We start from the raw sequence: 25,873 nt of genomic DNA on the forward strand, positions 1-25,873 counted from the left end.
CCTACCTGTCATCCCTGGTGACTGCTCCCAACACTGCAATTACAAATATTGGGTGTATTTTCTAATCTACATTTCCTTATGTAAATGTTCCTGTCTTCCAGTACAGTGAACAAAGCAGCATTTCTTTGAAATCTTTCATCTGTGATGTAAAAGGGCCACTGTTCCCAGCAGGACGGAAATGTGGAGGTTTCCATAGTTCACATGAGCTACATATAGAATATGGAATGTCAAACCCAAGGGTGTTCCCGTATTAACCGGATGGTGAATCAATCGTGCTCGCAGCACCTCGCCTAGTCTTATGAAATTATTGTTTCCCACACTCACATGGCCTTCTGGCGTCTTCCACACCTGCAGCTCTCACGCATGTTCCTGGTGGAAAGCTGGTCCCACCCCATTCTTGGACAGCACTTCCTCATTTATGATGTACACACCCTATAAATGCGTGTCGACCTGCAGACTCCCAGCACCTGCTGAAGAAGGCTGGAGAGCGAGGAGGTGGACCTTCATCACATTTGGATGGCTCAGCCTGAGCACAGAGGTACAGTACAGGAGAGGATTCTGTTCCTCCAGTGACCAGGATGCTAGATCTTGGAGTGCAGTGGTATCTGGTGTGTGTACAGGATGGTCCATTGTGTAGCCTTTTCCTGACATTGAGTTCAAGGTCACAAATGCATGGTTGCAGCCTCTGATCTACTAGAGTGGAGGTCACTATGAAGACATTTCAACATCTACAGGTAGTTTTGGGTGTCCATCCCTGAAGGGGGATACTTTTTCATACTGCATTACTCTAAGTTAGATCACCCCTCTTGTAGATGAACTTAGAGATGGCCTCATCAGCTTGCTTGTTGTTTCTCTCAGACACAGTCCAGAGTCCCTGTATCCATGCTGAACTGTCTGCTTAACTCCACCTTATGTCTACCCAAGAGAGTGCTCAACCACCACCTTTGAATTCATACCTCTAGCCTTTTTCTAAATGTTTGAGCCTGTTCACTTTAAGGACATTGAAAGAAAATAGGTATATCCCCAGCACACGTAACAAGATGTGCATGTACACACGTTAACACAAACATGCATGCATGTGTACCAACATATGCATGTGGACACACTAACATACTCTCTCTCTCCCTCATATATCCCCTTTCTCTCTAACATACACCTCTCTCTATTCTGGAAGCTGAGACACCTTCACCTGATAGTGAACCTCTGTCTGGTTGGGAGCTTCTTAGCTGAAACTTTAGAGTCAATTCTTTGTGTTAACACTATCATGTGAGCCCCCTTTGACAGCCAAAATGTGAATAGAGTTGGCAAGGATGGTTCAGTGGGCCCATGATCTGCTCCAGGGCTCTCTGTGTAAGCCTGATGGGAAGACATATATCCTTTCTCTTCTTTGGTTCCCTCAGGTCTCCGGTTTGGTAATAGAGTGTGTGCTTCCGAGTTTATGTAGTGTCTCAACACTCTGGAGATAGTGCTGCGTACTCAGTGGAGCTGTTTCTGTAACTGGTGTTTCTGTTCACCCCTCATTTGTATTACAAGAGAGTTGCCATGCTCTGTTAGCGACACCCTAGACTGCTTCTTAGAAGTTGCTTTGCAGCTTTGTTCACCTCTATGGCTCCTGTGGACTCTTTCCTGGGACATTGCACACCATGCCATCCTCTGGGCACCTGCTGTGCTGGTCAGGCTGCTGCCTTATTCCATCTTTTATCTGACAAGCTGCACATACCTCACAGTGCCAAGCAAGAGGTATGTGTCAGTCCTCGGTGGGTGTAAATGGGAACAAGCACCTATCCTCGTCAGCTGCTTCTGCCCCTCAGGAAGGTCAGCATGTGGTGTGCATGCCTTCTGCGCACACTCGCTGAGCAGAGTGCCATTGGTGCCACAAATGGAATGAGGCCACTGCATCCCACCCAAGAGAAAGTTCTGGAGAGGAGAACGCCCTGTTTAGGTGGTAACTCTGGAAGAGCATGCACTCTAAGCCAGGAACCCATGACTGTCTGGAAAATCTATTAAATTGAGTATTAAAAACACATTTGTGCAAAATGAGAATAGCTGAAGTCAAATGTCAATGAGGTTCCCTACTTCTTGCCAGAAACAGGAGTCTGACCTACATTGAGGGCTGATCTTGTCTGTGAATTGTAGCAGTGAAACCAAGAGATGTGAAATGCAGTCCCAGCTTCCAATGGCAACATTCTTTGATCCAGGGGAACACAACACAACCAATATGTGCCAAACTCTCCTTATCTGCATAGACTGGTAATTCCTTGAACAAGGCTGAGTCTGTGGGTCTGTGCCGTACCGAAACACATACTCAGTAAATACATTCAGAATATCTCAGGGAAGGGCTTTTTCACTAATATTTAGTACTTTAGAGACATTTACTGAGGCATACAGTGATTAGACTGAGAAAAGATGATCCGAGCTCTGGAGAAGTTGGAGATCTCTGATAGAGATGAGGAGACAAGCCTTGGGGTAGGAATTAAGTTACCATTGTGTTGGGAGGAATGTATGGTACACACCACAAAGGGCCTTAGAGTATCTTAGAACTGGGGATCTTCAGTGTTGGCCAGCAGAGGAGCCTTTGAGAGGGATTCTAGAGGAGTGTCTTGAGGGTACAGACTGTAGAGGGTCTGAGGAACTCACAGCCTCAAGCATGTGTTGACCTCTGATATGAACAAAGAGATTAGTCTGATTGTGGGACCCAAAATACACAGAGTGTGACAGATGCAGATCAAAGGGGTTTGGGGTCATTTCAAACCAAACAAGAATTTGAGAATACTGATAAATAAACTGGTGGCAGAATTCAGTTTCAGCTCTACGTAAGTGGAGACTCCGGACATGAGGATGGTATCTAAATGTAGGAACCTAAACAAGGGAATAGATGCCGATATATGGAAGAAAGACCAGTGCTTGACGGCATTGAAATACGTATAGGAAGAAAATAGCAGATCTAGAGGTGCTTCTTTTTCTACCCTATTTCTTCTCACGTCTAGGGTCCATGCGGAGAAGCTTTGCTCCTCCTTTTGGTTTTTACCAGAGTCTTCACATCTCAGGTGTATTCCTGACTCTTTATCCAGACCCATATCTTTTTTTATCCTCCACAAACTTCACTATTGTATTTTGTTCTCCTGGTGTCTGTTATGCAGCTCACAAGTCCATGCACACTACAAAAACAAGATTGTTTATGATCAAAAGACATGGGTGATTAATGCCATCAAGTCAATGTGAGGAATGAGTCAGGTCAAAGCAGGGAGAAGTAACAAACCCAGGCTCCTCTGAGGCTGGCTCCCATCACTGACGCAATAGTTGTATTTATGAATCTAATGCTGTTGTTGTATTAATGCCCTCCTTTGCCGTGCCAACATAACTTAATCAAAATTATGCCCTTCATATCAGTGTAACATGGAATTCATTAAGTCTTTTTCCCTCCCCAGGCATAACCTAGGTCATCAAAGATCTTCGGACACCATGCTGACCTCTTTTGTGCTGCTCTCTGTGCTCCTTAGTGGGGTCGTGGGCCAGTTCCCCACGGCCTGCACTACTGCCCAGGCCCTGAAGGACAGGCGCTGCTGCCCCCAGTGGAAGGACGGCAGCATGTGTGGGGTGGACTCAGGAAGAGGACGCTGCATGTTCATGCATCAGACGTATTCAGAGAAGAGGAGCTACACTCAGCCGAACGATGACCGCTTAGACTGGCCCCATGAGTTCTATGACAGTGTTTGTGTCTGCAATGGGAACTACGCTGGCTTTGACTGTGGAGAATGTAAGTCTGGCTTCTGTGGAGCCAAGTGCACTGAGAAGAAGACCATCATCCGGAGAGAGATCCGTGAGCTCTCGCGTCAGGAGAGATTGACATTTTTCAGTTACCTGAGCCTTGCTAAGTTGAAAACAAGTGCAAGATATAAAATTCTCATTACTGGCAACAGATATGACAGAAACACCTTCCGCTTCGTAGAAGCCTCTGTCTATGATGTCTTTGTCTGGATGCACGCTCACCCCGTTGCCCCATTCCTACAAGATAATATGTTCGATATGACAATAGACTTTGCTCATCGAGGCCCCATCTTCCTTCCTTGGCATCGGTGGTATCTCCTCTTCTTTGAGAGGGAAATACAGATTCTGACCCACGACTATGATTTCGCGCTTCCGTACTACGACTGGAGCATGGAGGGCAAGACCTGCAGCATCTGCACGGATGACATGATGGGCAAGAGCGATAACCAGGGTTTGCTGACCTCTTCTTCGTACTTTGGCAACTGGAAGGTAAATACACAACTTTGCCTGTTTGCTTATGAACTTTCAATGATGAATGTATGTGCCCAGGAATGTGTGTACTGGTCTGCAAGCTATGAAGTGGTGTATAATACAGGGGGGTACAAAGTGGGGAAAAACAATGTGTGCATACAATGGGATGGTTTTCTGCACTGGTGTTCATGTTGGACACTCAACACAGTGCTCCTGCACTGCAATACACAAGTGCCTCTTGACTGGCAGAGACAATCAGGAAAACATTTTATTTATTGAGTTACAGGGGCATGTTTCCCTGAAGAATGCACACACACACACACGCACAAGAAATCCACACTATAGTTTCAAAAGACTTTAATAATATACATTAAAGACCAGATTTAGTGCAGAGGATATAAAAAAGCAGACACACAAATTACAGTAAGTAAAATAAAAACAATACATATAGATGACATGAAAATTGGCAACATATTTGCCTACTAGGTGGCAATCTTTGGATAAAAGTGCTGTGTACTTTTCTTGATATTTCTTCTCTCTCTTTAACCTCTTGATTCCATATTGTTCTTTTCCCCTTTCCTTTAAACATACTGCCCTTATGCTTGTTCTCAAGCAACACTGGGTGTCCTCTAACCTGTGACCTTTATCTCTTCCCATACTCTTACTTGGAATGCAGTGTGCATTGTCAGCCCTCAATCTTTCTCTACTCCCATCCTTTAATTCTTTCTCTGTAGTACAGGTTTTGGCCACTTCTTGACATGGCAGTATTTGACAATAAAATTACAAAAATTCAATCAGAAGAACTGAAGTTATGAATTTCTAAAGTGTGTAGTAAAAACTAGCACCTAAAATATCAAAGCACATAGCAGAAATCTAGATGTTCAAGACTAGGTAAAAGTAGAAAAATATGTAATAGAGCACCATTCGGACACAGGACGTTCATTGGGCCCATTCAGTGTTAACCTCCTGACTTAGAAGAAGTATCAAGTAAATTGTTCTGAGAGGGCAAAGTTCAGTGGGGCAAGGCTTCAGGCGGTGTCTGAGGAGTGAGTGGCATCATCACGAGCCTCTAGATGAAGTCGCAGAGAAGATTCCTACATTCAGGCTCAGGCAAAGCAGTCCTTCCATGTACTGCAGCAGTCTGGCAGACTGCACAGCAGGTCACAACAGCAGGCCGTCCTCTGAGAGTCCTTCTGCAGGTCCAGTAGTGAACCGAAGAGTAGTTCTTAAGGCCCTATTTTTATACCCTGGTGCCCTGCTCATATAAGGTGGGAGAAGTTTCCAGAAAGGTTATTTGAAGTTCTAGGAATTTCCTGCTTACCTCCCCTGGGTCCTAGCTGGCTTCACTGACAATACAGGGTTGTTAAGGCTATGGTGAGGAGACTGGGCACAGCTTATCCAGGTGTAAGTGGGACTATTCTTAGCTCCTCACTCCCTATCCTGCTAGTGAAAGGCCAATCAAGCTCTGCTAATTCCACTACTGTGTGACTGTCTGGCTTGAATTCACCAACTCTCAACTGTCAATTACATCTTAAGCGGGGGCTGAGGGCAGGAAAATTCCAACTTTCCAAAAGTGGCATTTCCAAACTTGCAATGATAAATCAAACTTTACCATTTAACTTTACCATTAAAGGGGGTTTACCATTACAAGTTCATAGGCACCAAAAATGTCATAGCTACATCATCTGGTTTAGGAATTACAGTTTATGTAAAGTAGTAAGAAATCCACAATGCTATCCTATGGGAGAGGTTGGCTCTAAAAAACCTAAAAAGTACACGTCGTAACCTTTTGTTACATAGCACCCTGCCCTATGGGCTACCTAGGGCCTACCTTAGGGATGACTTATGTGTAATAAAAGGGGAGTTGAAGGCTTGGCAAGATGTTTTAAATGCCAAGTCAACATGGCAGTGGGGCACTGCCTTCAGGCTACAATGGCAGGCCTAGGAATGGTTTTAAAGTGCTACTTAAGTGGGTGGCACAATGAGTGCTGCAGGCTCACTGGTAGAATTTAATATACAGACCATAGGTATATAGTATACCACTGTACTAGGGACTTACATGTAAATTAAATATGCCAATCAGGTGTAAGCCAATTGAATCAAGTTTATGGGAGTGAGTACAAACACTTTAGCACTGGTCAGCGGCGGTGAAGTGCACAGTCCTGAGGCCACCGAAAATGAATTTCAGCAGAAAACTTGAAGCAAAAATGTAAAAGGTTTGGGGGTGACACTGCAGATACAGCCAGACCAACACTCTTCATTTCTTACTGATTGAGTACCGTTACATTTAATGACAGAGAGGGATAGTGTCCTTCTGAGACTGGAGATGATGGAATGTCATTCATCAAACATAGGAATGTTCACAACATGTTGTCAGTAAAGAATCTGTAGAGCTGTCTGATGGGCCAACATTGCCAGGAACCAGCTCATCTGTTTATGGACTGATAAGAGCCTCTATATCTCCCATGAACCTACTCAAGCATTATTGGTATTTTTTGAGGCAATGAACAGCTGTTAATTGCTTACGGACATGACTTGAAGGTGAAGCCTCACTGTGAGGGGCAAAGGCTGCCAACAGCTTTTATATTTGGCATTGCTATTACACACACATGCATACACACAACATACATATGCATAGATATAGACACACACACACCCACGCAGACAACACACACACACACATGCACACAACCACACACAGGCACACACACACAAACACTATCCCAACCTCCTTCATGGCCCTGCTGCAGTATCAAAGGGAAACACAGGCAGTAGGAATATTCTAAACTTCCTAATTGTTGGGGGTCGTCTCAGCCTTTGATAGAGGCTGATGCCTAAGTATTGCCTAAAAAAGTCCAATAATCCTATTGGTCTCAGGGGCCTTTACATAGAACATCCTCATTTCAAGTAAATGGCTTTCAGTCTTTCCATTTGCACCAGACTGCAGCACCGGGAGTGAGTGGACGTAATGCCAGCCAGTGTGGGAGCTGCTTTTCAAGTAGGTCACTGAATGTGTGGAAGAAAAGATCCTTGACACAGATGATGCACAGGAATATCATTCCACATTCATTAATGCAATAATCAAAGAGTGTTTGAATATTGAAGGCACTAATCATTGATAATGAAAAGGTGTACTGTAGCATGCCCCTCAGAAAGTTCTAACAATATTGTTTTTTGTATATTTTAGTTATCTAACATTTTTAGTTGTCCCATTTAAATGTCCTGCAAGGGCACTTTATAAGTCCTCTATTACATATAAAGAGATTCTTGTCTCATATGTACTAAATGTCTAAACACCTGCCTTAGATGTGCCTCTTCACGTAGGGTTGCAACACCGGTGTTGAGGTAAGCCTTCCGATGACGTAAACAGCTTGAGTTGAAATATGTGGCAGAGACTCACAAACTACCATAAAGAAAACCAACAAGATGCAAACAACAATATACAGCGTCTTACATTATTCTATATCCCACTGAACACATTGAAGCATTCCTTTTGGACAGATACCTGTTAAGTGAGTGAAGTTTTGTGTTTCTGTTACAAGGACATCCCCAAAAAAGTGAGATTGTAGGGACATGTTTTCCTACAACTCCTATTTCAAGTTTAGGAAAGGAAGCACTCTCCTTGCACACCTGAAAACTATCTCCTCTTGCTGGATACCGGTGGAGGGCTGACCAGTCACCTGATGGGAGCAGCCCAGGGACTAGATGCGTCAGATTTCTTGTGCTACCCTATGATCCCCTAACAACACCATGGATGTGCTATATTTACAACAGAGAGCTCCATGGTGCACGTTTAAACGGATGAGTCAGAAATTCTGCATCAGTTCTGCTTGGCTTTCCCAGTGGGAATGCCTACTCTGTATTTATTATACCTGGTGCAGTTATAATGTGATGGAGGGCTTTCGAAACTTGCACATTGGGACCAATGCATCAGTTTGTAAATATGGAGCAGGGTGATGCACTGCTAGTGCCACTCCTGTGTCAAGAACAATTATACAGCGGCTGCTCAAAGGATTTGTAAATGAGGCCCTCAGTGTCCTGGGCCAAGCAACCAATGACAACATGGAGGTCTGAGAGGGAGGCTGCAAGCTCGAAAGGCCAACTCTGTCTGGGCAGCTGCCTCAGACATGCCATTATTGCATTTGGCACCAAAGAGACTGTGCATTGTTCTCTTTTTGTCTGAGTTTGATGGACACCTAAAAACAAGTTCCACAGCTCATTTCACAAGCAGGACAATGCTGACTCCACTTTGTGTATTCTCTGGGCTAGAAGGTCTGCTCCAGTGGCTGTAATGTTGGGTTGGTAACAGTTGTTAGAGGGGTGAGGACAAACTAGCATGGACTGTAAATGTAATCTAGGCATCTCCCCTGCATCTGAAATGTATTTATCGACTCAGACGTGCCTGCACCTGCTATATTGCTTCTTAAAGATGAAGATGTATACTGACCCCTTCCTACAGGTGAGGATTAAACATGGAGGTCTCCTGAAGCTTTGCTGGACTGATGTTTGATGACCTTGTCTGCATGGAAGCCCCCATCAAATCCAAGAAGTCCTACAACATGGGCATGGAGTGCCACGTAATCCCTGTACACTAGAGACTGGTCCAAGCACTGCCCAGTATAATCCTTTACAGATGAGTTGAGTAACTCAGCCTGGCAAGCACCCTCTTTCTCTTTACCAATGGATAAATCTTGGTCAGTCCTTCTACTTGCCCTTTCCTGGTGCCATTGTGTTTCTCATGATACAAGCCCATTTCAGCCTAAGTGCTCTTTGGTGGCACAGTCAGCTGATGCTCTGCTGTCAAAGTCTGCAATTTCTCATCTTTATATGGGATAAAGGACCCCTGAGGTTGCGGGTGGGAGCACTGACAGCTTATAGGAAACTCCAGTCTTACCTCTTGGATCCCAGTGCTCCAGGTCCTCATTTGATTTATGAACAGCATAGCATTTGGGATCAATTAGTAATTAAGAACTTCATATATTGAATATCACACATTTGTTTTATTTTGCTGTTTTGTTTGAAAGGTGTGATTTAACTTGTTTGGTTATCATTTTTTCCTGTACATATTTAATTTATAATGTCTTATTAAACCATTCTTTCATACAAAGTGACAACTATTCTATCTTTATTGCAATAGTAAAAATATATTCTCAATATTCCAGCCAGATATGGTGAACTAAGCTTCAAATGCTCGGCGTGGGTACCGTAAAGTAAGGATATTTGCAAACTTCACTCTCCACTGATTTTACAAGGTTAGCTCAGGGAACAAAAGTTGGAACCTGCACAAATAGCACACATGAAATTACCACAGGGCAAACACCACCCGTCTTTCAATTGCTATTTGGGGAAAATGGAAGAGTGCATCCAAAATGGAATTAGTCTGGTAGTTGACATAGAGGCCTAGAATTAGGCACACAACTCTGCTGTGTAACTGAATATGATGAGACTCCTGTCTCTGACCCCTGAAGACCCTTTCCAGGCACTTTTAAAACCAAAACAAAATGCTATGCAAGCACACACCCTTGCTCAAGGATTTTAAAAAGCCCACAAGGACTGTTGATCAGAGAATTATAACTTTGTGGCCTTGTTTTTTATAAGATCACCACAAGGTCTGCAGAGATCAGTCTTTGGGTGGCGGCATTGTATAGGAGGTATGCAGTAGAGTAAACACCATTCTGACATGGACTGCCTCAGACATACCATCCTCTATTCTCACCATAGAGTTTCTAACCTCACTTCCCTCCATTCCATTTCCAGAGTATGTGCAGCGGGTTCAGCTACCCTGAGAAGTACTGTACGGTTGCTGAAGATAAGTGCAGGATGGAGCCTATACACAGGAACCCTGGTGCAGACCCCAGCTACAGCCAGATGCCCTCCACTAAGCAAGTGGAGGATGTGCTACAGTGGAAGGACTATGACACACCTCCGTACAGTGTCAGTGCCCAGCGCAGCTTCCGCAACGCTCTGGAAGGTAGGTGCAATACAGTTTTTCACAAATATCTTGGTTTTGTGTGAAGTATCTCTTCTTTCACACATCTGATCAAAGGATGGATGGAGGAGTTGGCTTGAAATCATATGTTTGAGTCTTTACTGATATCTACAGAATAAATGTGGTGAAAAGATGAAAATTGCATCAGATCTCAAGGTGCCATCCTACAGCTGACCCTGGAACCTATACCTGCGGAGGCAGTTCCCAGTGCTACAAAAAATGCGACAGAACTCTTAGCTGCACTGAATCTACTCTGGAGCATGACCGGCTGTTGAGGTTAAAGCCATGCTTCACTGCTCCACCTTGAGGCTACTGGGGGAGCAATAGAAGGGAAGGTGGGGGGACATGCCCTGATTTGGTACTGAGTACCTCCCCAACATGTTGAAAAGAGCTAGAATTTTGGCCTCAAGCTCAATAGCCTCCTGTGTGAGAAGCAGTGACAATGTCACGGCTCCTGCTAAAAATAGACACGCTTATACTTCAACTGTGCAAAAATTGAAGCAGAAGCAAACAACAAATACCACAAACTGACCAAAATCTCGAATAATGATCCTCACCATTGGCCACACTTTTGTTGTAGCCTTTCCCTTGGGCCAATGGCATTCACTCTAGGGCTTTGCAAAATTATTATCAGAGGTATGTGAATTCACACCTGTGTGACATTTAGCACATCTCCATGGGTGGTGAAAAATGTACCACGCCTACTTCACTTGTGACATTTTGTACTTAAAAAAAATAAAATAAACACATCATTTCCTTGACTTCACTCAGTGTTCAGAATTCCGAGCTGCCCTGGAAGTCCCAGTGAGGACTCATTTGTAGCTTCAAGCCCTGTCAGGGCTTTCAGAGGCCATATACATTCTATCTGTCACTTAGTGTACACAAATACAAGAATACTTCATGCTTTGGCAGACCCCAGGTAAGGACCCCGGAAACTGGCAGCCACCAGATTAAGCAGCTCTGACCAGGCATGGGTCTGAGCTCTGGCTAGCCCTGGAGTGGAAGCCTCCAGTCCTAGGTGCCATTCTCCAGCCTTCATGTCTCTATAGGCCTTGGATGGGGTCCTTTAGGCCCAGAAGGTCTCCACAGCTAGACTGGTTTAAGAAGTTCTGACTGGCCACCTGGTCAGAGCTCACTGAGGCAACCCCAAAACTCTTTAACTTAGGCCTAGATTGAACTCCAGGAATACAACCCACAGAGCCCCTGGCATGGGTAAAATGAATCATTGTCATAATACACAGTGTGACCACACAGCCCTCCTTTAAGCCCAGGCATCTGGTCGCTCCTAGCCCTGATATTTGGTTACTCTATAGGAATGCCCAGATGGCCGGACTGCACTGGAAACCCTGATGGGGATATATGTGACACTCTGACCCCAGCCAGGGCTCCAGTAGGTCCTACTAATTTCCTCCAACAGCACCCCATGTCACTCATTGTGTCTGGATTACAGGATAGGCAGATGGCTTTCCTCTTGATTATTAGGGACACCATTTTAAGGACCCGATTGCTGCCTGGACCTTTTCCCTGGGTGCTGCGAGGGATTGTTCTGGCCTGCCCAAAAGTCCCAGGGGTCTGATTCCGTGGCTGCCTGCCAGCCATGACAGATAGACCATTCCTATGATTCTACCTTCTTGGACACCATGCAGGGATGCAAATCTCACATCACTGTGCAGGGTGGCCTGCTCGGGTGGTCTAGAGAGGACTGTACTTTGAGCGATTGGACTCTCTTGGCCTGTTTAGGAATAGACTGTTTGGTCTGTCTCAGCTGTTGTTTCAAGCGGTGTAGTTTCACTCTACCTGGACTGTCTGACTTGAGGGCCTGCCTTTCATGGGGGTCTTCTCAGGGAACAAAGGCCTAGCAGCCTGGCAACTTGTGTTCCCCAGTGGTCAGACCAGAGTGGCTGAGGTCAGATAATTCTTGATGCCACATGGCTCTTCTGGCCCCACGAGCAATGGCATTGCCTTTTTCCACACACCCAGCATTTTTTTTTCAGAAGATGAGAACATCTGATCTATGGGGTGGCCTGGCTGCCCAGATCAGCCAGCCTGTGTCTCACTCAGGCCGCACATAACTTCTCCCTCCCATCTGTCATTTTAGAACAGGCTGAATCTACCAGTACCAGGGTGATCCCCCTCTCCCTCCAGCTCACTGCAAGCACCCAGGGGCTCTTGCAGGGGGCTTCAGAGAGGCGCAAAGTTCAATCTTGGAAGGGCACACAGTTCCTCTTCTTGTCCAGCAGGTTCATGTGTAAGTACACTCCACCAGTACAGAGAAACCTTGCATGGTTCATTAATTCAGTTATGGACCATTTGAATGTCTGCCCTTTCAGCTTTTAATGGTACTTTCTGTGCTTACCATTGTAAGCACAGGTAATTAGGAATCAGTGTTAAATTCCAGAGAGGGAGCCTGAGAAATGGCTACCACATCCGAGGAAAGTAGAAGGCATGCAAATTACTCACTTCCAACTTGGGGAGGTAGTGATGAAAAATAACAATGCTGAACTGTTTTGATGTTCTGAAATCAGTATAAGTACAATTTAAATACTTTATCAGGATCCATTGGAGGGAATGTCTGGTGGATGCAGCCATGTAATTCCAGCTAGCATTTATATTAAAAGTTGCTGCAGCTAAAATGCTCAAAATTGCATCTGGGACAGTCCGCCGTGAGGTGAGCTACCACCTTTTTTTTGTTGGTCCTCATTCACAAACTGCGAAGGGGGTCACTTCAAAGAGGTTTTGCGCACAGGTTTCTCGGAATGCCTAGGACGACCTGTCTTGCCTCTGTTCCCACCTTCAGCCAATTATATTGCATACTGCATACTGCAAGAGCATGCCATTACTCCCGGCAGAGCATGTAACCATTGGAACAATCAAGTTGTAGAAGTTTTAAACCTGTCTCACTATTGATTGAGCCATCTTTTCAATGGATTCCAAAACCTATTTTTCTTGTTCTCTTCTCTGGAGTCCAATTTTAAATTATACACTAGTGAGTCCTTCCACTCTATAAAAAGAGGGGGGAGGAACTGATCCATTTTTTACAGATCTCTCTCCAGGCCGGTAATAACATTTAATTTAGCATCATCGCTTTTACTCGTTGGCGAGTTATGCAGGCACCCAAAAATAATGAACGGAGCGCTTACCTAAAAATTTACTTGAAAGGTCTAAGTTATTGCTTCCCCAACCTTCTCTCAAAATGTTCCAAGCTGAGGACATTCCACAAACATATGTGGATCATCAGTGGGGGTCAGCCCGCGTTTTTTACAGCTAACCGGCATGCACTGCCCCATTTTGAAAAGTCTTGCTGGAGACCAAAAGGCTCGCTTTGCAAATTGTAAACAAGTGATTTCTCCTTAAGGCAGCGGGTTCAACTGTGTCATATAAAAGAGACATAGATACTTGCCATAAATTATTTGCCTGTGTTCCCGGTAATTGTTCATTCCAAATTTCTTCTGTGAGGGTAAATTCACTGTCCGCACTCTCCATTATCAGCCAGTACCACCTGCCACTTCTTTCTTCAAAGGGATTGTCACATGTACTTGATCCTCCAGATCGTTTGAACCCTCTAGCTCCTCCCTCACACTTTTCGCCCAACTTGTTATCTGGAGGTTTTTAAACTTAGAATGTTTACCCCCAACTCCCTATTTAGATTTATATATGACCGTATTTCCCCATTATAACAGAAATGACTCCATTCTAAGAGACCTGCATCCTTAAAAGCGGTGGCCAGAATGTCACTGGTCCAGCCAGGAGAGCCTGGTGAATCCCAAACTGGAGCATTCCCGCTGTAGTATGGCAAGTTAGTGACCCTCCTCACCACAAACCAAAGCCTTGCTGCATCTTAGAGTACCTTAAATCTCACTTCTTTGAAACATTTTGGATCTCCAAATGTATATAGATACCCCGACTGCCATCCATCATTTATCTCTATCATTACTTTAAATATCCTCCCTAACTCCGAACATCCAGGTTCATTCAGCAAAAACTTTGCATTTTTCAAAAAGAAGGCCCATGCATAACTTTGCACATCTGGTAAAGCCAACCCCCCCTTTTCTCTTTTTTTCTTCTCAACCTTTTCCAGGCAATACGGACACCCTTTGTGGCCCAGATAAAACACTAATTTTCCCCTGAAGCTTCTTTAACCATTCCTTATTGTACATTAACGGGACTGAGTAAAAAATAAATGTCAATTTGGGTAAGATTGCCATTTTGATTAGGTTCACCCATCCCACAATAGTAAGAGGGAACTTCATCCATTTCTTCATTAACTGGTCAGTATCCCTCAATAGTCTCATAAAATTTGTTTCTGCCAACTTATTTATATCATGCGTAATAGTGATCCTCAAATATTTTACCTCCTTTTTAGTAGTCAACCTACCAACATTCATATTCCAAGTCATAACCTCTGTTTTTTCCATTATTGACCTCATATCTAGAAATGTTCCCAAATTCCACTATCACTTCTTCCAGGGCTAGTTTAGCTTGAATTAAAAGAGCTGTATAGACCAGCAAATCATCCGCATGTAAAGCAACCTTTCTAGATACATTTCTGCATGTAAATGGGGTTATTCTCTGATCACTTCTAATTCGGCATGCCAGAGGGTCAACATACAGATCAAAGAGTAATAGGGAAAGGGGAAATCCCTGTCTCATTCCGCTTTCAATCTTAAAGAAGGGGGTTAAGGAACCATTAACCAAAATTCTTGTGCCTAGGTCCTGATAAATCTTTTGTAACACCATTGTAAAGTTTGTACCCAGGTTATAGCTGTCACATAGAGTAATTAAGTAGCTCCAACTAACTCTATCAAAAGCCTTTCTAGCATCAACTATTACCGCCGCATGTGCTGGCGAGATCATTTATGCCTACCATGCCCTGAGTCATCTCATGCGTATGTCTTCCTTTTAAAAAAACCTTTCTGGTCTGTGTGTATGACCTTTCTCACAACTCCCCGTATTCTGTCTGCCAGGATTTTTGCAAAGACTTTATAGTCACAATTGAGCAATGATATCAGACGATAAGAATCACATGTTTTGGATCTTTACCTAGCTTTTTACAATTATTGTGATAATGCCTTCCTTCCACGACAGAGGGAGAATACCACCATCTAAGATATCATTATACAGCTCTGCAAAATATTTCTCTATGCCACTCCCCACGTCCACTCGCCCATCCAGGCCGGGTGCTTTATCCAATTTACCAGCTTTTATAACATGCTCCACTTTCATCATCTTAATCAACTCATTCATCATTGATTTTTCTTCCTCATTTAGTGAAGCTAAATTTAGCTTTCCTACCCACGCCTTTGCTGACTCTGGTGGCACCACTAGATCGTCTGTATATAATTCCTTAAAACAAAACTAAAACCCTCTCCTACCTCCTTCCAACTTCTCTTCACCTCTTCTGAGTTCTTACCCCGAATTTCTGTCACCCTATTTCTAGCTAAATATGTTTTTGTATTCCAGGCCAGCATCTTGCTACAATTCTCTCCATACTCAAAGTGTGCCCCCCTATTAACCTCATATGTCAGCCTAGTCCTTCTATCTATTACTACTACGAAATCCTGTCAAACCACCTGGTCTTCTATACGTAACTGCTCACTTCATCGTCCTCCAGGACTGAACATGACAGCCTCTGATCAATTTGGCTTATCCGATTTTCTAAAGTACTAACCTCATCCTTGTAAGCTTTCCTCTTAAACGAAGCAGCCCTTATCAATCTTCCCCTCAAGAAGGCTTTGAACGCATCCCATGTCAATGCTAATGAGGTTGACCCCCTATTGAGACAAAAAAAAATCTTCTGTTTCTACTCGTAACTGGGCTACCATATCCTCATCTAAAAATATCATTCTGTCTAACGTCCATCTACTGTCTCCCCCATTTACTGGAAGCCTAATCTCCTAACTGATCGCATAATGGTCCGATAAATAACCCCCTACATGCATTACTTCCTCCACACTGTCTCTTAAGCCTTCATCTATTAATATATAACCAATCCTCAACTAGGGTCTATACTTTTTATTACTGTAGGTATAGCCTCTCTTAAGCCCCGCCTTATCTTTCCAAACATTACAAAAGCCAAATGGAGTCATCATGGAGTGTACCTGAGCCTGCATCTCCTCATTAATACATGATCTATTACGTGAGGACCTATCGAGCTCATAATTCAGCACTACATTAAAGTCCCCCATCCAAATTATAGGGTCCTGATATTATCAATGGGGCAACATCATCTCGATTAGGCCCGTAGTAACCCACCAGTATAAAGGCAGAATCATATACCCGTAACCTACCTACTACCCACCTCCCTGATTTATCTACTGCACCCTCTACAAAATAAATACTGCAGGGATTCTTAATTAAGATAGCCAACCCATTGCTGCCTCCAGCATTATTAGAGCTTACTACCTGTTGTACTCATTTATGTCACTTAAATACATCCAGACATTCCTGCTGAGATAAATGCGTTTCCTGTAAAGCCAAAACATCCGCAGTGGCATCTTTTATATACTGCAGAAGCCTCCATTGCCTACTCTTGGAAGGAAGTTCAGGGCCTTAACTCTCATCATCCTGGGTTGCATCCACGCCTGTGCTTATTGCATCTCTCCCCTCCCTGGTACTCCACCCCTCCGAGGGCCTATTTGTATTATTTGTTTTTCCTTTTCCCCTTATGCTCCCCACCCTGTGCTTCCCACGCCCACCTTTCCCACCCCCTCCCATGTCAGCCCCACCCCTTACTGCCCTGGGAACACTCATTGTGACTCTACAGACCAGGCGTCGCCATCTAGGAGGAGGGGACCGTTCCGGACTTTGACTCAACGGTTGGCTAAAAGGAGGGGATATATATGGGACTGGCAGCATTCTCTAAACTCCTAATTAGGTCATCCACCTCGCTGCAATCCCTAAAGTTATACATTTTGTTGTTTCCCATCACTCTTAGGGATGCCGGGCACCTTAGTTGGGCCGTTGCCCCCAACTTCTTTAATTAATCAATTATTTTCCCCATCTCCCATTGTTTGTTTAATGTTACACAAGATCCGATCTAATCTCAAAAGGTACCCTGCCCACCGAAAGCATTTTCTTCTTTAATGCAGCTGCTAAAATGAGTTCTTTAATTAAGTAGGTATGGAAGCAGAACAAAAGTTTCCTGGGTTTATCCATTTTAGGGAGCATTTTTGCTGAGACCCTGTGTACTCTTTGAATTTCTTTTGCAATGTCAACATCTAGCTCTTCAGGAAGGACCTCTATTTTTATTAGTCGAACCACTAAACCTTTCAGGTTGTCCCCTTCCAGCCCCTCAGCAACTCTCGGAAATCTCAGATTGTTCCTCCTTTGGTTATTTTCCAGGGATTCCAACTTAGCTCTCTTACTTTCAGGCTTTGACTCTCTTCCTTATTCTCTTCCACTACGATCTTCAGATCTCCTACTTCCACCTCTAAAACAGAGGTCCCCACTAACTCATCAATTTTCTTGCCGAGATCTTCACAGAGATTTCTAATTTCTAGCTAGTTGGCATTTGAAGTCTTAAACTCTCCCTTCAGTTCCATTGATAAAGAATGCACTGAGCATTTATGTAATAAAGTGAGTGGCACAGACTTCAGAGTTCTTTCTTCTCCGGGGATCTTCCTCCTTTGCTGGTTTCTCTCCCTTTTCTATGTCCCCGTACTGACCATCCTGCAACCCCTCCTTCTCTGGTCCTGGCTCTAAAGAGCTATTCTGTACCCTTGCAGAGATATCTGTATGCTTGTCCGGTAATTTTTCTACCAGTTTAGGTAAGACCAGGGTCGGTCCAGGTTCAACATTGTATAAACTCCTGTTTTCTTGTCCACGTTGAACCAGCTGAACTGGTTGGTTCAGCAAACTTTCTCTCACCATATCTCCCTCCGGAGCACCGTCCTGGCTACCAGCGTGAGTCATTTCTTGCCCCACCCTTTGTGCTGTCTCCTGACAAGTTGGCACTCCAGATACTCCAGGAAGGATTCTAAAATATGTTCTCAGCGACAGGGTAACCTTCACTTTCATATTACTTGCAGAACCCAACTTATCCAAAGTAGCCTTACTTTTGGGTTTATTCATATTCTGCCCACTTTTATTCCTTGCTGCCTTTTTCTTTGGAGGGGACTCGCACCTCACTACTGTGTTCTCTTTAGCTGCTGCCACTATCTCTGCCCTTCTACCACTTCTTAGTAAATAGGCAGGGGCTTTATTAACATTGCTAGCTCCCCTGGGCACCACCGTTCCTTCTCCTTCCCGCGTACCCACGCTCTCCTCCACAACACCATAAAAGCCTTGAGTTCTACTGGTAGCTCCGGGGTGCACCGCAATATTAGGCAAACAATACACACCTCCAAACTCACTTTGGTGCACTTGCTCCTGCTCTTGTCTTTGATCTCTTTCTGTTTTAGTTGACTGATGAAAGCCCACACCAGCTGCCTCTTCTGTTGACTCTGCTTGCTCTGACACTCCTCCCCCGGAACGAAATCCATACTGCTGCTTTCCTTCCACATTGGAGGTCAGCAGAAGCTCTAGTCCACAGCGTGGTTCACCCTGCTCCACAGAGATGGCGCGTTCCCTCTAGCGCGTCTCCGCAATCTCTCACCGACCTCCACTGCCTCCTCTCACTGTCATTAGCACAATCGGATTCTTGGATCGCCTGCTGTCAGCCTTCGGTGAGTCACTACACTATCCTTTCACTGCGGGTCCATCTGCGCCCTCCCACAGCGAGCCCCTTAGCCAGCCGCTATGTTATCCCTCACTGTAAACCTCTGTCCAGTCCGAGCTACCACCTGTCTTCATTCCTGCCTCATGGCAGCTTCCTGATACTCTTGACTGAGAGTCCTGGGTGTTGGAAATGTTTAATTTGAAAAATAGTAGTATTCAAAGCAGCCCGGTCGCTGAATATTTAAGCTAGAAATAAAGGAATAGCACTCCTGGTTGGTTGGTTGGTTTTCAGAACTGGGCCAATGAGTAAGAGGGTCAGGTAGGAACATTCAAATTGTGCAACTAGAGATTAAATAATTGGACCGCTGGAAGATGGTACAAAGTGAAAGCATTGCCAAGAGTGTCTTCATTAACACAGAACGATACTCAGAGTTTCGGAGACAATCAGATACCATCATAGTTCCGACCATGAATGATGGCAACTAGCAATCCAGCAGTGTTGTTCCAATGTCCGACTGAACTGCTTCCAGGAAGCGTTTGGGTGCTGTGGGCAGCAGGGTTGCACAGCTGGAACTTTAAGGCATATGGAAGGCCACCTGCAGGAGAGGAGTCTTTGGTTTGACTTGACTCAACACAGAAAACCGTAACTGGCCCAGATATAGAATGGATTGACGGATTAAAAGCTGTTTCTCAATTCTGTCCACCGGTTAGCATGTTGGTTTAAAAAAAATCATGTGTCAGCTAAAACGTCACCAGTGCAGTGATGTTTCATTCTCTAGAAATGTCACCAGTGATGATGCTTAACCTCCCACTTTTTGCCTGGTATATAATGTGGTTTCAAAGTTGTTAGTGCCGTAAGCCCCTGCTAAACAGGTTCTCACAGCCAGATCTCTTTTCCAAAACTGTTGTGGAGCATTGGCAAAATTGGCAACACCTTTAGCTGCCACTATAAGCCCCTAGAAAATGGTACTTAGGTGCCCACAACATGGGTTACTAAGGGTAGGCTTTTTAGGGCAGCAGCACAGATTGTGCCACCGTCAGGGACTCTGGATCCAAGTGCACTCAGCACTGCCATTGCAGGCTGAGTGTCCTGGTGCAATGCTAAAATTAAAACACGACATTGCACACAGCCTGTGTGCCCTGTATGCTACTTACTGCATGGAATATAAATAAACCACAGCTCTGGCAGGCCTTACAGCCCTAAGGCATGGTGCATTGTAATGCATGTGTGGGCATAGGTGCATGAACAATATGCCCTTACTGTGTCCTTGCCAAACCTGGGACATAGTAAGTGTACAGAGAAGCCATTTTAAATGCATGTGCTGGACACTGGTCAATACGAGTTTCACAGCTAAATGATGGCCACTCTGAAACCTGTGTTGTTTGGTGTCTAACTCAGAACAAAAAATCCAAACTGGTACCAGTGGATCTATTACAAAATATACCCAGAGGCCACCTTAGATTTGACCCCTGCAAGCTAACTAGCCTTGGCATGGTTGCTGGCTGATCCCAACCATCCTTCCACCACCAGACAAGATTCTAGATCCCTGGGGGTAGGGCCTTTCCTCCCACAACCTGAAAACAAAGCCCTTCCTGAGCAAAGGTGTTACATCTCCTTCCCCAGGAATGTGCATTGCCCTACCTGCGAGCTTCAAAGGGCTTGCTGCCCTTGAAACTTGATCCACAGACCTGCTGCTAGCAGCAGATAGCCACGAGTGATGGTGGGAATATGCACAAAAACTAGGGGGAGTGGCCTCTCCCAACAGGAAGTGGGTGAAGCATCCTCCACTGTCCACCATCAGGGGCACCCCTAAATGCCCCCTGAATGCAATATTTAGTGTGCATCCCCATACCTACAAATCAGATTCGATGGACACAAGAAGGCCAGTGACAAAGAAGACCCAAGGCCCAAGAACAGAAGTCCAGCTGCAAGAAGATAAAGGAGCCAAACCCTGCCTGCTGCACTTAACAATAGCCCTGAGGGGTTGACTGGACATTGGACAGACTCTAAGAAACCCCAGAGGACCTCCAACCTTCTAAAGATTGCCAAGGACCTCCCTCTAGAGTGAAGGCATCACTCCCAGCAAGTAAAAACCTCAAAGTCCAGTTCACTGACCAGCCGCTGACCAATGAACTGGACAGAGCAGCCCAACTAAGTTCCACCTGACAGACCCAGAGGACAAATCCTGCAAGTATGCCAAGTTTGGTCACACTGTGACCTCCAGTGGCTAAACTGTGAAATAGCCAGCGGTAATGGACCTCCAAAGTCAGACATCCAGAAGAAAAGCCCACTCTATACTTTGTGAGGACCAGAAGCAAGCACCATTTAAGGGACTTTGGGACATCCAAGAACCACCCTCAGAGTGGCCCTGCTGACCTGTAATCCACGCTAATAGTGACCTGTCCGTTGGTCCCAAATGCTCCTTTATGCACTGGTCATGGCTGACTAATCCGACCTGCACCAAGCATCCCTGGCCCTTGCATCAGAGAACCAGCTGTGCTGTAGGGGTCCCCAATCCCTTGTGATCTCTATACTCCAAGGGGACCCCCAGACTCCCCTTTAATTCCACTGGTGTAGTGCATTTTCAAATGGTCCCCCTCACCTGTCCTGCACCAGCTCCAAGACCCTCAGCCGCTGCTCCCACTTGAACCGGGAACCACCTGAACTTCTGTGGCTGGACCACAGGACATCTCGACAAACACAGAAGGTGACATTTGTGAAATAATTTCCTTATTTTATATGCATTTTTTAAGTTTTCTCCCATTGAATCCCATGGTGCACAGTCACGCACAAAATACTATTTTTGCTAAGCTTCGAAAAATCGAAACGTAAAAAGTTCTTACTCATTTTGATGATCTTGGTCTTAAAAATGTTATGAAGATCTGAAATATTTTTATAAATTGGTCTTGAGTTATTCTTTTGAGTGTGTGCCCACATTTATTGATACTGTGAGTACAACAAAACGGCTCAACCAAGCTACCACAAACAATACAGCATTAGGTGGTATAGTTTACACCCCTGGATACCAAGGGGTGGGAGCCAGTCTCCAACAATGCTTAATTCTCAAGGCCGGTCCAGCCAATGGACAAGTATGGGTGTGCCAACTCAGTGAGCCTTGTCACTAGCCAAGCAGGTCTAATTCAAATTTCACACAACCCTAATTCAATTGCCACTCTTGCATGAAATAACTGTGTTCTTTACTGGTGACCATTTTACATGGTGAACATTAATAAAATCTAATTGTCCCTACTTCCACCAAGCAGAGACTTTGTAGCAGAAATTATGGTTAAATGAATCATAATTATCATGAATCATGATTCTACGAGCCTCAACAAACAGAAAATTAGTTTCAAATGTTAGTGTTTCATTTATTCCCCTTTTTTCTCCTTTTGAGTAATTGTGTTCTCATATGTTCCTCATCATCTCATAATATAAGGTCCATCATGTTTTTGTGTTCAAAGGATTTGTTGATCCATCCAGCGGTACGGAAAGGAGGGGGAGCTTGCACAACTTGTTTCACCTGTACATGGGCGGATCGATGACCCAAAGCACCCTTGCCAGCAACGACCCCATCTTCCTTCTGCATCACACGTTCATTGACAAGTAAGTCGTAATCAGTAGTTTAAAAATGTCTGAATGACTGGTAGAAAAATACAGATGTGACAGCTACTGATTAAAAGCCATTGAGAAAGATATGAAAGCAAAACAGGCACCAGTGTAGGAACCACATGGACATAGCTCCCACACCCCCCTCCTCCTTCTCATTGTTATGTCTTCTAATGAGTGAATGAGTCTTGCCCTGTTAACAACTCAATCTTTTGTTTCTGCAGAATATTTGACCGGTGGTTGGTGAAGTACAACGGCAGCAGTGAAATGTACCCCAAGAACAATATATTTGGGCACGGCCCTAATGAGTACATCATACCCTCCATGCCCCCTGTGAGAAACAAGGACTATGTGCAAAAAGCAGCAATTTTTGGATACGAGTATTCTAATTATCGTCCTCCTTCTAACATGTCTTCAAATTAAAAACACCAAGGATAGGACAGTGCAAACAAGAAGATCCAGGTGTGCAGCCCTGGACGAGGCAGGGTTTGTTTACAGTTTAAGAGAGACATGGGACAAATTCAATAATAAGCAGTGCATTGGTTTGACTGCAGTGGATTGGTTTGACTGCAACAGAAACATTTAATCCACAGGATTAGAAGGTGAGGACAACACCCACAATTTGAGGAGTAGAAGTGGCTAAGCATCTTTGTCCAATCAATTTCCTTGCTCCTACCAGTGGACTGATAATTCCCTCTCCAACCGTCCTACTGAAGGTAGGACAGGAGACCCCTCTTGTGGAATTACTCACATGTCCTCATATCAAGAACTCCAACCTCCTTCCTTCTTTGGATATGCATTTGATGGGACATTTTTTGCCGGTTCTCTGCTAGGGTCTGTTATTAAAGCATCTACCTCATCACCTGCTCTTACCTCAGATCCTGCTTTTACCCAAGATATGTAGGGCAGGAGACCTCTCTCAGGTGACTTACTCACATGTCCATATATCATGACCTCTGACCTTCTGCACTCTTTGGAAATGCACTTGGTGGGTGTTTTTCCTGGCAAATCTCTTCTAAGGCCTGTGATTAAAAGCTCTATTACTTTTACTCCAACCTCAGATCCCAAGATGGAAGGGAGTCCCAGATCATTAATCGTTCCTTCACCCATCCTATTTCATGGACATTCTTCTCTCACCAGTTAGTAGGGGAGCCTTTCTTCCAGAACCTCCATACTCCCTTGACAGGACCCCTTAAGACCTGGAGATGGCATTCACAATAAAGTAGATTTAACACTTATTATTGTTACAGTAACTTACAATCAGAGAACTGCATGCTTAGAAGGCCTCCCTGGCACAGAGGATCTTGGTGTGCCACCATAATGTCGGCCATCTTCTGTAGGAGCTGCAGTTCATTCAAGTATGTGTTTCATTGCCCTAGCAGTTCCCAGTTCACATTCACCACCACCTCCCAAGCTCAGTGCTAAAGGATGATCTTTAACAAAATGCACTAATAAATATTGTCAATGCATTTTGAGTCTGTCTCAAGAATAGTCCTTATTTACTTAGCATTACAAGGCACTGCTCAGCGCCTCCTTCTGCACAAGCTCATGATTGCTCATCTTTCTAGTGTAAAGTTATAGAATGTGATGTCATAACTGAGTCACTCAACACATACTTTGTGTCTCTTCAATTAACTAACCTTTGTAAAATGATTGTATTAACTGTATTATTTGATCCACTGTTGCTGTGTGTGTGTGTGGTGTACATATATATATATATAATTATATATAGTATGCATTAAGTGTCATTAACTTAATCAGTAAATGACCACTTCTAAAATGAGTGGCTTTTCTGCTTTTTATTTTAGCTTGCTCTTCCTCCTCTCTAGTCTCCTTCATCACTTGCCACACTGCATATTCTCAGTGTTTCCTTTCTGACTGTTTGACACATGCAGCACCCTGTGGCACCCCACGGATGTTCACTAGATAAGTCAGTGAGGGAATGGAAAGGGCAGAGTGATAAATACCATCAAGCCACTTACTTACACATTGAAGCTCTACAACAGTTGACAAGTTTGACCACTTTGTCCAATATTCACGAGAGCCTTCATTGAGCTTAGGGGTGGGCGGATCTCACGGAGTTTCCCTCATTAGAATTCCATGGACCACATGAAAACTCTTTGAGATTCAGCAAAGTTTTGCGAATGGGCAGAAATCGGTATGTCACAAGGCTTGCGCTGGTTTCTAGTGTCGAGGGCTTGTTCTGTGCGAACTGCATCATGTGGCACGCCGGAAGATGCTGCAGACATTCTGCTCAAGTGGCAGCTTTTTCATTGTGAACAGCCATGACCACTCGCATTGGGAAAACCATGCCCAGTACCTTCTTAGTGCCTGAAAATTGTCCTAGGGACTCCAATTCTTGCTGTACAAATGACACTTTATGAGGCACGCTTGAGAAAAATCTCAGCCACACGGCAGTTGGCGGAGTTTTGCCAGAACTCCACGTTACAAGCATAACGCAGAGTGGGCAAAGCTCGGGAGTCTCTGCCAGCAGAGCAGAATTTATCACCCATCCCTACTTAAAACAAGGATAAAAGAAAGCTTGAAACTGTTTAATGTTTACCAATCCGCGTTCATTTCTGTTGCAAATAGCACATACCTCCTAAAATACTTTTTTCTTATAGAGAGAATAATTCCCATATTATTCTTGTCCAGGTATAGAGCATTTAAACATTTTGTTTTTTTTTAAAGATTTCATCCTTAATTTGTATCCTCATTTCTTGGTTAACCAGACTGTTGATGGAGATTGCACTAGATGATCATCTTCTACCTAAAGATGCAGCTGGTACTCACTAGGCCTGGGTGAAACTTCAATTACAACCCTGTAATTTGCATCATTTGGGGAATTTTGCAAAACAGTTATAATGCAAAATCCCTGAAATTACACTGTGCCACATAATTTCACACAATTACGGTAAAGCAAATAGCTTGAATTTCTCATATCTCCAGAACTCAATAAGAAAGAGAAATGCTGTTCTGTAACCAAGGGTAGTTCAATAAACAATCTCTTTCTATAGGCGTACATTCTCAAACATTATTTTCAAATGTACAATGTCCTTATCTGAAAAAGGAAGCATGACACACTAATGTATCCTCTGATTATTCCAAATTATTTTGTATTGTATCTGACACCTTTATTCATCAAGAATAGAGGCCTTTATTCATCAAGAATAGAGGCACTGGTGCCCTGTAAAGCACATACATTTAAAAATACATAGCACAATCTTCATGGACTTGAGCAGCCCTGCTGTGGAGGAATTAGTACCACCCACCTGGTACTTGTAGGAGGCTGGCCTGGTTTGTAGTGGGTACCAATGGTACTTACACCCTATACCAGGTCCAGTTATCCCTTATTAGTAGAGTGTAGAAGAGTTTTAGCAGCT

At 44.2% G+C, this 25,873-nt stretch overlaps 1 protein-coding gene across 1 annotated transcript; it reads left to right on the forward strand.

Annotated features, from left to right (window-relative positions):
* The first annotated feature begins 440 nt into the window (after nucleotides 1–440).
* Nucleotides 441–23,965, forward strand: LOC138249667 (tyrosinase-like). Its single transcript, XM_069203626.1, has 5 exons — nucleotides 441–538; nucleotides 3,429–4,257; nucleotides 9,997–10,210; nucleotides 22,346–22,487; nucleotides 22,715–23,965. Exons 2-5 carry the CDS (start codon nucleotides 3,463–3,465, stop codon nucleotides 22,911–22,913), a joined length of 1,350 nt encoding a protein of 449 aa, XP_069059727.1. The 5' UTR covers nucleotides 441–538; nucleotides 3,429–3,462; the 3' UTR covers nucleotides 22,914–23,965.
* The last annotated feature ends 1,908 nt before the right edge of the window (nucleotides 23,966–25,873 follow it).

Source organism: Pleurodeles waltl, chromosome 8 (assembly GCF_031143425.1).
Source record: "Pleurodeles waltl isolate 20211129_DDA chromosome 8, aPleWal1.hap1.20221129, whole genome shotgun sequence".
NCBI classification, from domain to species: domain Eukaryota; kingdom Metazoa; phylum Chordata; class Amphibia; order Caudata; family Salamandridae; genus Pleurodeles; species Pleurodeles waltl.